General features: G+C 44.5%; 1 protein-coding gene across 2 annotated transcripts in view; it reads right to left on the reverse strand.

Moving 5' to 3' along the window:
* Positions 1-13543, reverse strand: part of Elapor1 (endosome-lysosome associated apoptosis and autophagy regulator 1) — a 98434-nt gene that overhangs the window by 22293 nt on the left and 62598 nt on the right. For both annotated transcript variants that reach the window (XM_047562519.1, XM_047562526.1), the window contains exons 2-7: positions 12457-12577; positions 9742-9934; positions 3501-3648; positions 2921-3001; positions 2324-2429; positions 2042-2191 (exon numbers count right to left, since the gene is read on the reverse strand). In XM_047562519.1, the coding sequence (XP_047418475.1) occupies positions 2042-2191; positions 2324-2429; positions 2921-3001; positions 3501-3648; positions 9742-9934; positions 12457-12577 (799 nt within the window). The remainder of the gene's footprint in view (positions 1-2041; positions 2192-2323; positions 2430-2920; positions 3002-3500; positions 3649-9741; positions 9935-12456; positions 12578-13543) is intronic.

Genomic DNA, 13543 nt, shown 5'->3' on the forward strand with positions numbered 1-13543 from the left:
GGCACTCAGAATGTGCTTGTATTTGGATGGGCCTTCTGTCAACCCCTTCATGCACGTTCCATCACAGGCTCTTAACAGACTCTGCATTTTTCCCAGCCTTCCACTGACCCTTTGGAAGAGGCAAGTCTCAAAGAAATGTGACTCTCTTTGCACCCCAAGCTAGTGAAGTGACTAGCACTGTGACCACATTCTTGATAGTTAAAGCTCACTTCCCAGTCAAAGGTGCAGATTAAGAAATTGATGGCAGAAGAATAGACTCCAAGAATTCAGGCTCCCAACTTAACATTTTCATAATAGCTCTAATGGATAAAAATCAATTAATATAAAGTTAATCAAAACACTTCTGAGCAGGTTTTCTAGAACTACCTTGCCATTCAAACACTTGCACAATTGCTGAGCTGAAAAAGGAACCGGAGACAGACTAACAAAGGCCACCATTGATAGAGGCAGAGCAGGGAAGGGGAATAAGAAATTCAAGTGGAAAAACAGGAATTTAGACTTATAGTTAAAAACTTCCCCCAAGATCTAAACTTTCCTGTTCTGGCTGAAAACTATACTTACTTGGCAAGATCTGGGTCGATAAATAGGACTATTGTTTTAGAAGTAGTGTAGAAAGAAACAGTTCACAAGGTCAGTGGCTGGTCTTGGCAGAGCAAACACACCATAACGCCTGTGCCAAGTGTGGGTATGTCTCTGTAGGGACATGAGGGTCTGACTCAAGAGAGGGCCTTGTGCTGGGTTTGCACGTGGTTCTGTGTAAGAAAGGATGAAGAATTGCAACGAGTGTTTTCATGGGTAAAAAGGGGACTCTTACTCTTCCTTTCTTGTTTCAGAACCTGCCTTGCAGATTGGACCTCCAGGCCCAGTCACTGCACTGCCTGAGCAGAGGGCCATCTGGTGGCACTGCCCGTCTTATATCAGTGCCTTGATGCTCCCTGGCACCTCAAATAACAAGGCCCTGTTTCTCAAATTGGGATGCTTTAAAAAAGCTGTCCAGTAACTGTAAAAATAGGCTGGTCCTCACTTTCCCTTATACCAGTGGTTTCCAAACTTGTGTTCCAAGGAACTCTGCTTTGGAGTTCAGCATGGTGGTGCACACTTGTCCCAGCTACTCAGGAAGCTAAGCCAGAAGATCACTGAAGCCCAAGAGTCTAAAGTCAGCCTGGGCAACAATAACAAGATCCCAACTCAAAGGAAGTAAAAAAAAAAAAAAAAGCCTGTTTTCAATTCAATGGAGGTTTAGTCTAATAAAACTTCAATCTTTAGACTTTGCTATCAAAAGGGTTGTGCTCTTAGCCTGATTTGATCCACAAAGCATGCATATATTGAAACATCACATTATGTCTTATAAATATTTACAATTGTTATCAGTCATCAAAAACCAAAACACAACTTTGCACTCATCAATTTAGCCTCATGGTTCTTATAAATTAACTTTGATGGCAAAGTTATACATTAAAGTACATAAAGTACTTTGTTATACATTAAAGTACATAAAGTTATATGTCCCTTTTATCTATTGTATATATTGTTATATATACTGTGTATGTGTGTGTGTGTGTGTGTAGTGCTGGGGATGCTGCAGATTGAACCCCAGGGCCTCATGCATGGTAGGCAAACACTTTACCACTGCCTACATCTCCAGCCCTAATGGTTTATAATTATAATCTTTTAAAAATTTTTTTAGTTGTAGGTAGACACAATACCTTTATTTAATTTATTTATGTGTGGTGCTGAGGATTGAACCCAGTGCCTCATGCATGCTAGACTGCTGAGCCACAACCCAGCTCTGTAATTATAATCTTACATAGGGGTATATTAAATAAAACGAATTTCACTGCTTAGAAAGAAAGGATTGTAACATCTTTCCCTGTGGTGCAGTTGGTGGACATGTGGATTAGCAAGAATCATCCAGGTTCCAGAAGAGAAGGGTTTAAGAATTATCTTCAGCTTGGCCGGAAGAATGACTCTACTCCTGGTTTCTCTCGGTGTGTTTGTGGGTACCCCCACCCCCAACTCTTCCCACCCTCAGACACATTACCTGAGTATTTGTCAGGGTCACATGGGTGGCAAGAGGTTTCTCCTTTATTTGAGTAAGAGTTGGCTGGGCAAAGTTTGCAGAAAGAGGAGCCCTGCTTGGCTGCGTATGTGCCGGGTTTGCAGGGGAAGCATTCTGAAGTGTAGGCTACCCCTAGGAAGGATGGAATAGAAAAGCAAGAACTGAGCATGGGCACTGAGGTCTTGGAGACTGACTTCCACCCCCTATGCAAAGTCAAGAGGCCAGGAAGTCAGCAGCAGACCCAGATCCAACCCTGCTCAGTACCTGTTATGGCAATATTTCTCACAAGAACAGGCTTGGAAACTTTGGACCACACTGAGAAGGCTGTGGTTCTCCAATAGAGGACATTATTACCCCGATTTAGCTCGACCTAAAAATGACCAAAAGGAGGCCTTAGTTCATCACAGAGATAAGCATCGCTAACTTGCTGGTTTAGCCTCTTACCTAACAGGCAGTGCCTGTTCTGAGGGAGGGCCCTCAGCTTTGCTCTTCTTCTCTGCTTAGTTCAACTTCCCTCTCTTTGTAAGTCTCCCCTTACAACCTCTCATTCCCTCTTTCGCAGTTCCTTGAATCACATATGCCACAAGCATCACCTATGGCTAGACCAGTAAAGGGACTCAAGGGTACTGGTGTTAGGGTGACTGGCATCCCTTCATTCTTCTCTGGTTCTCCAGTCTCAAAGCTGGAAAGCTCCTGGTCCTTGAGGTGAGGCCAGCCCACACCCATATTCCACCAACCAAAGGGAAAGGAACCAAGGTATCCTCATCACCGCAGACCACACCCTCCAGGGACACAAGAGTGGAGGCTCAGTGTGGAGGAAGGCCTTCTCTGGAATCTCCAGAAGGCTGGTGAGGTACTCACACTGTGGAATTCCCATCCTTTCTCCGTGGTTTTCATCCACCTGGAGTCATCTGCATTGGGCTGGCACTGGTCATTCTGGACCTAAAGCAGCAGGAGTTTGGGGGTCAGAGGTCAGCTTTCTAGGAATTAAGAGCCTTGCCCTATGCCGCTCAGTCCTTCAGAGGGCCCTTCTGATGGAAGAGAAGTTGCCAGTTTCCTTTAGGATTGAGTTAGGGACATGAGCCTTGAAGTGAGGTGGGGGCTATCTACACACACAGAACACTGGAACATTGACACCAAAAAACTAATTTGCAACTCAGCCATTTATATGCCATTTTCATGTCTGGGCAGGGCAAAACACCTAGAAAATTCACAGATTCTATTCTTTCCCCTCAGACTCCTTTGGCTTTTGCCTTTTCTCCTTGCCTGCTGAGGCTTCTGCTCATTCCCCCACAATCCTCTCCAGAGGGGAAACAACTGAGATTTCCCAAGCATGACTACACTTGTGACTGATGCTTTGAGCCTCAGAGGCTTTACCTCCCTCCCTCCCTCCACCTCCCACCTCACCACTCCCACCCCCCTTCCTTGGCCAGGGGCTTACGAAAAACTCAAAGATGATGCTGGAGTCTGGGTAGTAGTACTCAAAGTTAACAGTGCCGGACTGCTTCAGGTTGACGGCATACATCAGTGTGGCTGTGCATTCGTCCGTGTTGGAGGCGATGTAATCGCCCCGGGGAACCCACTTGGACCTGTAAGGAAACAGGAACCGAGTTCACTGGCAGGAGCACAGCCCACCAGACTTCGAGTCATGTGCAGGTATCACATTCTGCTGGGTCTCTGGGGAATTCCAGACTTGTGCTTCACAAGCCAAAGCTTGGATCTGAAAATGCTCATTGGAGAGTGATAAAAGGAGCTCTGAGGTAGATCAAGGAGCCTGGGGTACAACCAACAAGAGGAAGAAGGACAGGTGCAATTGCTCTTTATGCGGTACTATATGCGAAGGTAAATGGCAGGTGAGGTGGGGGATGGAAATGTTTATTAATTGCTTACTATTACCCAGGTATGGGAACAATATGCTCTATATTCATGATTTCTTTTTGTCAATAAGAAGAAGAGCTGTTTTTTCCATTTAACGTATGGGGAAACTGAGGCTTGGTGAGTACCTTGCCCAATATCACAAAGCCATCAAGTGGGAGGGCTGAGATTGAAACCCAAATCAGCCTAACCCCAAATCTGTCAAGGTAAGTCAGTAGACACACATAGTCTTCAGAACTCAGAAGTTCATCCAGCCTGGTCCAGCTGTTGTTCTGGAAACATCCACTTTAAGATGCTACATGAGGATGGTTTTTATGGGAAGGGAAGGCCAGAGAACCCCAGAGACAATCAGTCTTGTCATGTCTGTTTTGTCTCCTAAATCTGTCTCAACCCTATCCAGCCTGCCCAAGGGCTCTCTCCTGCTCCCCATCATGCCATCTCTGAGCTAGCCTCCAAATTCATCCCGCATCCTGTCCTGCATCTCCACTCCCTCTCCACACCATGGTAGGAGACATTCTCAAAAATGAGAACATGACCACACCACTCCCCTGCTCAAACACTGCCCGTGACTGGCTCCCTGTTGCCCTTAGGACAGGGTGCACATTCCTGGCCCACTCCTTATGTTCCAGCCCTATAGAATTTCTGTCAGTTCCTCTGCCAAATTTTCTTTTACCCCTGGGCTTGCCCTCTTTCCTGGAACAAATTTCCTCCTCTCTCCCTCCCTCTGTTTAAATCCTCCTGCTGATTTAGGATAAATACCACTTAGTCTAAGAAGTCTTTCTTGATTCTGTTTCTGCTACAGGTGCCCTTAGTTTTCTATTTTTCTTCTCCATAGCCATAATCCCATTCCACTTCAGTTATTTTAACATATTATTAACTATTTAAGGCCCATACAAAGGTAAAATGAGCACAGAAGTACCAGCACCCTGCTTAAGTACTACAGTACAGTAGGAGCCTCCGTGCACCCCTGGCCAGTCTCATCCCTTTTCCTCTATCATATCCCCTCCCCACTGCCACAGGCCCACTCTCCTGAATGTGGTACTTAACATCCTCATGTCTCTAAATGATATACCATATGATGGTATTTTGCCTGTTTTTAAACTTCACATAAATAGCATCACACTTCTGTGCTCTGAAATGTACTTTTTGGGGTTTTAAAATGAACCCCCCCACACACTTTTTTTCTTTTGTGTGTGTGTGTGTGTGTGTGTGTGTGTTTCTTGGGAAATGAACTGGGGGCTTTGTACATCCTAAGTATTCATTCTTTTTTGGGTGGCGGTACTGGGGATTGAACTCAGGGGCACTCGACCACTGAGCATCCTCAGACCTATTTTGTATTTTATTTAGAGACAGGGTCTCACTGAGTTGCTTAGCACCTCACTTTTGCTGAGGTTGACTTTGCACTCTCGATCCTCCTGTCTCAGCCTCCCGAGTCGCTGGGATTACAGGCATGTGCCACGGTGCCCAGATTGCATTCCTTTTTTAAAAATATTTTTTAAAAAAACTTTATTTTATTTATTTAATGTGGTACTAAGGATCAAATCCAATACCTCACAAGTGCTAGCCAAGTGCTCTACCACTGAGCCACAACCCCGGCCCCCCTCAGTATGCATTCAACCACTGAGCTATGCCCCAGCCCTTCCCATCATTTTTATTACCATATAATAATCCTTTATGTGATTCTACCATATTTATTTATTTATTTGCCATATTTCTTTCTTTGTAATGAACACTTAGTTTGTTTCCAATCTTTTGCTCTTGTGCACACTCTGCTATGAACACTTTTTTTCCTGTGTCCTTAGGCATATGTCTGAGTGGGATGCCTGAGGGTAGGGCTGCTGGCTCAGAGGGTATGTGAGTCTCCAACTTTCCCAGCTACTGCCACACTGTTTTCCAAAATGGTTGATAAATTTACACCCACCAGCAGTGTAAAAGAGTCCCTGTTGCTCAACATCCTCTCCAATTTGGACTCGTCAGACTTTAAAATTGTTGCCAATATGATGTGGTAGGAAATGAGGGCCTAACAGGGCCTTAACTCTTATTTCCTTGATTACAAATGAAGTCGAGCATCTTTTCTGAAGTTCATTTGCAATCTGCGTTTCCTCTTCTGGTCATATTTTATTTTAATTCCTCTTCAATTGTCTGTCTTCCTAGTTGGTCTGTAGATTCTCTGAGGCAGTGACCAAACTTACCTGCGCACTAACATATCCCCGGCACCAAGCCCTGGGCCTGGCACCTTGGAGGGACTCAGGGGATTAAACAGATGATGTGAGGAGAGGGTGATCAAAGACAATCCCACTGCTTCACTGCTTTGCCTGAGACCAGCCCAAGTCTCCAACTGCTTAATGATGGCCAGTTAAAGGAAGCTCAAACTAATCCACAGGGTTCCCCTGTCTGCCATAATAACAAGGCATAGCAGGCTCTTCCGTGGTCAGTATCATTCTCAAAACAGAAACAGAAACTGAGCTCATTCAAAATGCCCCAGCTAACCGAATGGCATTGATTCTCCTTATTGAAAGAGACATTTAATGTATTCCACAGCATCCGCTATAAATAACTCCTGAGGTTTGATGAATAATTAAAAGGATGCCATAAGTGGGTTACATTTGCAAAATGCATCACAGTTCTGATTTTTGTCAGAGTGGTCCCTGGTGAAGGCATCTCACATTCAATAATAACAACATGTTTTGATTGATTTCTAGAGCCAGAGACATTGCTCTAAATTCTTTATATGTATCATTTCATTCTTACCATATCCTTTAAGAAGAGTACTATTTTGATCATCATTTTTAGGATGAGGAAACTGAGGACAGAGGGGATTAGGAAACTTGCCATAGGTCATTCAGCTGTGATCTACATGTGTTTTCCATTTTTAATGTTTATGTCTTTTTTTTTTTTTTTTTTTTTTTTTTTTTTTGTACTGGGGATTGAACCCTGGGGCACTAAGCTACGTCCCACCTGCTTTTATTTTTCATTTTGAGACAGGGTCTCTCTAAGTTACTGAGACTGACTTTGAACTTGTAATTCTCCTGCCTCAACCTCCTGAGTCGCTGGGATAATAGGCATGCACTACCGTGCCCAGTTTGTTTATGTCTTTTTAATGTCTACATCTATCTTTCTCTCATTCTTGTTTCACAGTCACAGTATTTGGTCTTCTGCATCTTCTTCTCCACCAGTATATACCATCCTTTCTATTACTCCCTCCTAATTTCTCTTCCCTCTTATTTATCCTGGCCTTTGATGTCAGACTCCTTCCAGTACAGTAGCCCTGAGGCATCTACCCAGGAACCATGGAGGATCCCCACAAGTATTGGGCCTGCCATGGAGACCCTGTTCAATTGGTCTCTTTTGTTCCCAGTGATTTATTTTGTGTCTACTTTATGCCAGACCCTGTTAGATGCAGCAGACACAGCAACAACCAAGCAGATCAGATCCTCTCCCACTGGAAACTTGCATTCTTTTCCTAGTTGAGGAGACAAACTTAACTAATCATGCAATTAATCACACTGTACTAGATGTCATAAGAAAAATACAAGGCAAGGCAAGAGTATGTAAATATGAAGGAATTGGTTCTTTGAGAAAGCGGGTTTTAGGCAGAGACCTGAGTGTAAGGAGGAGTCAGCTAGGGGAAGGGAGGTGGAGGAGCTGTTCAGAGGCCCAGAGGAGGGGAGGAGCCAGGCTGCCAGTATGCAAAAGAGAAGAACACTTGAAGAGAGGCTGGGGAAATGGGCAGAAGGCAGAGGCAGAGGCAGAGGGCACATGGGTGGCGTCCTGCAGGCTGTGGGAAGGTCCTCGGTTTTACCCCAAGAGCGGTGGTTATCCACAGAAGCCAGGGTTTTGAGCAGGAAAATGCTGTAGTTAGATTTGTGTGTTAAGATCAATCTGGCTGCTGTATGGATGTGGCCTGGAGAAGGCAGGGAGTGGAAGCAGACTAGCTATGAGGTCTTGAGGCAGAGCAGGCAGGAGGTGACTAACTCTGGCTTGGGTTAGACTGGAGGCAGAGGGGCAGGAGGTGACTAACTCTGGCTTGGGTTAGGCTGGAGGCAGTGGGACTGGATTCAGGTTGAACAGGACAGCTACTTGGGTTCTTGCTACCAGCTCAATTATTGTCTTTCAAATCCTCTCCAACTGGCCATTTGCTCTCCATCTCTCCTGGGGATGTTGTGGGATGCCTTAAGATCCTGGCTCTGAATCCTGGAAGCACAAGTTGTTATCAACTGGCCCACATTCTGCCTTGCTAGGAGGTAATGATTTCTGGATTCTCAGTGCAGTCCCCAGAGAGAGGAGAAAACCTTCCTTTGCATGGGTAGGCATTGACTGAGCCAGGTCTGCACCTTGACCAGGATCAATTGATTTCAGTCTTAGGATTCAGGGTTGTTAGTCTTAATCCCACACATTCCCTCTCCTTCTGGCTTGCATCCTCTCTGGCTCTATCTCTGCCCCCAGTATTTTCATATTCATAATTTTGACACATAAAATTGAACTCTAAAATAACCAAAATTGGACTTTTAAAAGTCCACTATGTGGCTCAGACATTGTTTCCTCTGGGAGATTTAAGTATAGGAATGAGAGACATTGCTCCCAGTTTTAGAAACCTGAGTGCAACACAGTTCTTCAGTCCTTTTTATTCATTTCCTGTGTAAAAGAAACTTCTCTTTTATTCCTCCCAAATTTACTGTCCATATATATTTTTTATTTTATTTACTATTTATTTATTTAATTCTCTTGGTACTGGGAATTATACTCAGGGTTGCTTTATCTCTGAACTACATCCCCAGCTCTTTTTATATTTTATTTTGAGACAGGGCCTCGCTATGTTGCTGAGCCTGGCCCTGAACTTGCACCCTCTTACTTTAGCCTCCCAAGTCTCTGGAATTTCAGGCATTTGCTCCCATGTCTAGCTGTCCTTGTCAATATTTTTAAAAAACAAGGTATGATTGCTTTTAATATCTTTGCAACCCCCCCACCCCCAATTTTACTCCCTAGCACCCACTTGCAAATCATAAATGTTATTTGGAGGTGGCGGTATGAGGCAGCCAACAGTTTGGGAATGGGTTTGAGTTCTAGTCTCATCAGCTGTAAGCTAAGTAATGAAGGAGGATCACTTAACCTCACTGAGACTCTAGTTTCTCATCTCCTTTATGGGAACCATAATACCTATTTTCATGGGGTTCCTGGGTGGATTATAGAAAATAATGTATGTAAAGCATCCAGCACAGTGTCTGACACATTAAAAGCATTTATGTGAAATAAACATCTAGTTGTCCAAGTATCCTGAGCTGACTCTTCAACTACTGGCTAATATCTTGGTCTGAGTTGGAAATTTTTTTGGTCATTGGGGTCTCCAGTGGTTTGGACATCTTAGCCACCATGGACTAAAGTTCTAGACCTACTCTATTCCCCCCAAAATTTATTAACTCAGATTAGGCAGAACCAGTTTTAGAAGTTAGCATAAAAGTCAGGAAGATATCCAATACTTTGCATGTTGTGTTCCAGTCAAGTTGAGGAAGTTTACTGGCTGATCCAAACTTCCATAGTGGAAATCCAATAGGTTTTTATTTTAAAAAGACTGAACCGTTTGACCCTGTCCCCTGACTATCCCCTCTATTTCTTCGTGTTTCCCATTGTCACCAGTGCCTGCCAGGGTAAGCTTAGGTAAGAGTGCACTGAGGTGGCGGTCACCTCCGACAGCTCCCTCTGGCAGCATGGCTTCCTCTGTACCTCTTTCCTCCCTGTACTGGAAGATGCTTCCCAGGGTGCCCAGGAGCCCCTTCCCCAGTGGGCAGGGGGTGTGTGTGTAAACTCACAAAGTGCAGTTCTCAGTGGACTCTGTGGCGCTCTCATCCATCTCCATGTTGGCTGAGAGGCTGGCAAAGCCATGGGGCAGCTCATCCCACTCGTCGAACCGGATGCCCGTGCCGAGGGAGTAGCGGCCCTCAGCGCACGGCTTGCAGGACTGGTCCTTCATATCCAGAAACTCCCCGGCATTGCAAGAGAAGGCTGGAAAGCAGGGCAGGGACAAAGGAGGGGTGGTGAGGTCACTGTGGCCCCTGGAGAGGTGAACAGGTTGAGGGCATTCTAAAGGAAGCAACTCAGGAATGGGATTCTGGGGTTTGGCTCACTAAAATTTAGGGGCATGGCATGTTCTGTGTGATACTATTTATATGCAATATCCAGAAAAGGCAGAGGAATAGATACAGAAAGTGAACTTATTGTTGACAGAGGCTGGGGGAGGGGAGGAAGGGGCCTTGGGAAAAATTGTCCATGAGATGAGATTTCTTTTCATGATTAAAATGTTCCAAAATTGGGGTGGGGATTGTTGCCACAAGTATTCTAAAAGCCACTGAAATTTACCCTCTAAGGCGTGAATTTTATGGTGTGTACATTGTATCTCAATAAAACTGTTATTTTTAAAAATAAAAAAGATTTAGGGTTGGGCAAGCTCAGAGTTGCTGCAGGACTTTGGGTTCATTCCTGATGATCTTGATTCCTTTGGCAAGATGCCTCAGTCATCCTGAGGGCGTTCCAGGGAGGAAGATGCGGGCCCCTCTGAGTGATGAATGGTTCTCCAGCCTTGAATTTCTCCCTTCAGCCTCTGACCTCTGTCTTTTCTTTCTGGTTCTGCTGCTCCCATGTTAATTGAGATTCTTGAGACCTGTTAACTCAACCGTTCCAATTCCCTCCTAACTAGTCCCCTATTTCATATTTTTGCTTATTCTGTGGCCAAGGGTATCTTCCTAAAATGCTGATTTTGTACTTTGTTCTCTCTCTCTTTTGTGATTTGTACTGGGGATTGAACCCAGGGGCACTTTACCACTGAGCTACACCCTCATCCCTTTTTATTTGTTATTTTGAGACAGGGTCTCGCTAAGTTGCTGAGGCTGGCCTCACACTTGTGATCCTCTTGTCTTAGCCTCAGGAGTTGCTGAGATTACAGGTGTGTGCCACTGTCCCTGGTCTGTTTTCTTTTTTTAAAAAAAATCAGTTACTCGTCCTTCATTGATTATAGAATTAAGCTTTCAGCCTGGCATTCAGAATCTTCTCCGGTTTCCCCACCATCTATCGTTCCGGCCTGATCTCCCACTACGGACTTTTCTCCACCTCACCCTCTCTGTCACCTTCTCTGTGTGGCTGACACCCTGGGCCCCATGCTCTACCTTTAGTGTGTTGCTGTTTTCACCTTCAAACTTTTGCTTCTGATCCTCCCAGCTGTTCCTGATAACTAAGCATCCATAATTCCCATTCTTTCTCACGTCGTATTACCACATCCCATTTTTCTCCCACCCGCTAGGCTCTGGGCTCACGGGGGATGGCTGGCTCGGTACTGCCACAGATATTGCAGGAGCTTCATGAAGTTTTGCCAAAACAATGAATGGATGAATGAATGTCTGCTCCCCCCTCCAAGCTGTGAGCTCCTGCAGGCAGGGACTGTGCCTTACTCATCTTTGTGGTTCACACAGCACTGGAACATCATAGTGCTTACACATAGTAGGAGCTCACTGATGTCACCTGGGTAAACTGAAGATGTTTTACTTGTTTCTGTTAGTCATGCCACAGTTGTGCTCAGATCTCAGCAATATCCATTCAGAAATGTAACCAGTATGTATCTGTTCACCTATTGAACCAGCCACTGAACTAAGCTGATTTTTTAATTTAAACACCCTCAATCTCCTTTCCAACTCTCTGAATAATTCCTTAATTCTTGCCCCTGATTTTTATTGTTATTTCCTTTGTATTCCTAAAAGACAGTTGAGGAGAAATAGCGACCAGTTGTAGGAAAGTTGCCACTACTGAGGCAGGGACAGGAGCTGCAACAAGCCACCACCTTCCTGATTACACAGTCAGATCCACAGTCAGGAAGATTCTTGTCCCCAGAGGTGATGCCCGGTGCATTTTTAAGGTCTGTCTCTGCAGAAATTTATCGGCTCTGGCTTCCTTTTCAAGAACAAAAGCAATCAATGTTCCCTAAATGCCTGATTTTGGCCTCGTGAGTGTAGATTGGAGAGAAATGCACAGGCAAAAAAAGAAAATGAATACTGACAAAGACCAAGTATCTGGGTGGTACATGGTTAGAATTGTTCATGCTGTGCCCACCGATGGTATTTATTTATTTATTTATGATAGTGGGAATTGAACCCAGGGGTGCTCTAACACTGAGCTACATTCCTACCCTTTTCTATTTTTTGAGACAAGGGCTCTCTAAGTTTCCCAGGCTGGTCTTGAACTTGGACTCCTCCTGCCTCAACCTCTTGAGTAGCTGGGATTATAGATGTATGCCACCACACCTGACTGATTTCAATTTTTTTTTAATAAAAGCAAATTCAGATATCTAGTTTGTGTCCATGAAATAACAGTTCTGCATCAATTTCCACAGGATTAGGGATGGGGACTAACTTGGGGGAAGATCTGATTCTTTAAGGCAGTTGCCCTATCAGGAAGAGTCTAGCTTAGATGGCAGGAGGCTCAGGTAAGGAGGTTAGAGCTAAGCAGCAGGGAGGCCCTGAAGTAGGAAGGCTGCTTACAGCACTCGGTGCCCTTGACGGGGTCAGGGAGGCTGGTGCACAGGCCTGGGGTGTGCGGCACGGCGACCCTCCACCTGGAACCTGTGCTGTCACACGCTGTATACTCATAGTGGTACTCCGACTGCAGGGGAGAGAACAGTGGGCAAAAGTGCATTAGCAGTGATCAAACATAAACAATTTCCTTGCCCAGCACGAGGGTTGCTGACACTCCCCATCACAGTAACAGCCTGGGAATCCCAGGCAGGAGCCAAGGCACTGTGGTGCCCAATTGATGACAAAGCTCCATGAGAACTATAATAATGTGGATCATCTCTTTCCACCCGGCCATGGTCTGGTCCCTAGAAATACATTTTGTGTGTGTGTGTGTGTATTTGTACTCTCTTTGCTGTCACGTATAAAATGTCCTGATGGAGCAGAGAAATAAGGTAATGGAACAGGCTAGAAGCAGGTGGGGTTTTTCTCATCCCAAACGGTAGAATTTATGAGCAAGGACATTCCAAATGCAATGGCTAGTCCATGAAAAATTTACAAGGGATCATCACACAAGCTGTATTTCTTTCTAGTTGCTGTGTTCCTCCCTCTCTTCTGCCCAGAAAGACTTGGAATTCCCACTTGCATAATGAAAATGTCATATTTAGCCCAAGCAGGTGATGTGCTCTCAGCATGTGAGCCTCTTCATGCTTAATTTCTCTGTGCGAGAGGAACTCCCTGTTCAGTTGATTTACTTGAAGTAGAACAGACTCAATAGCAACAACAAAACAGTCAAACCAAGCATTAAAATAAAACAACAAAAAGCACTCCTCAGGAGAAAGAAAACATAATCAATGTGCCAAATGCCTTTAAACATTTCTTACTTTAAAAATATCTTGCAAGAAAACTAACAGACCACAGAATTGGTGATGACTTTTGTTCAGATAAGTATTTTACAGTCTGCATTTACCTTACTCAAAACTATACTCACACCCATACTTTGTATTACTGTATCCATGAGAAAAATAGAATGAATGACCTCCTTCCACCCACATAAAAGCAATTATATAACATGCACAGATGTAAGAAACTGGGAATAAATGTGAGACAGTTTGAA

Source organism: Sciurus carolinensis, chromosome 1, assembly GCF_902686445.1.
Source record: "Sciurus carolinensis chromosome 1, mSciCar1.2, whole genome shotgun sequence".
Taxonomy (NCBI): domain Eukaryota; kingdom Metazoa; phylum Chordata; class Mammalia; order Rodentia; family Sciuridae; genus Sciurus; species Sciurus carolinensis.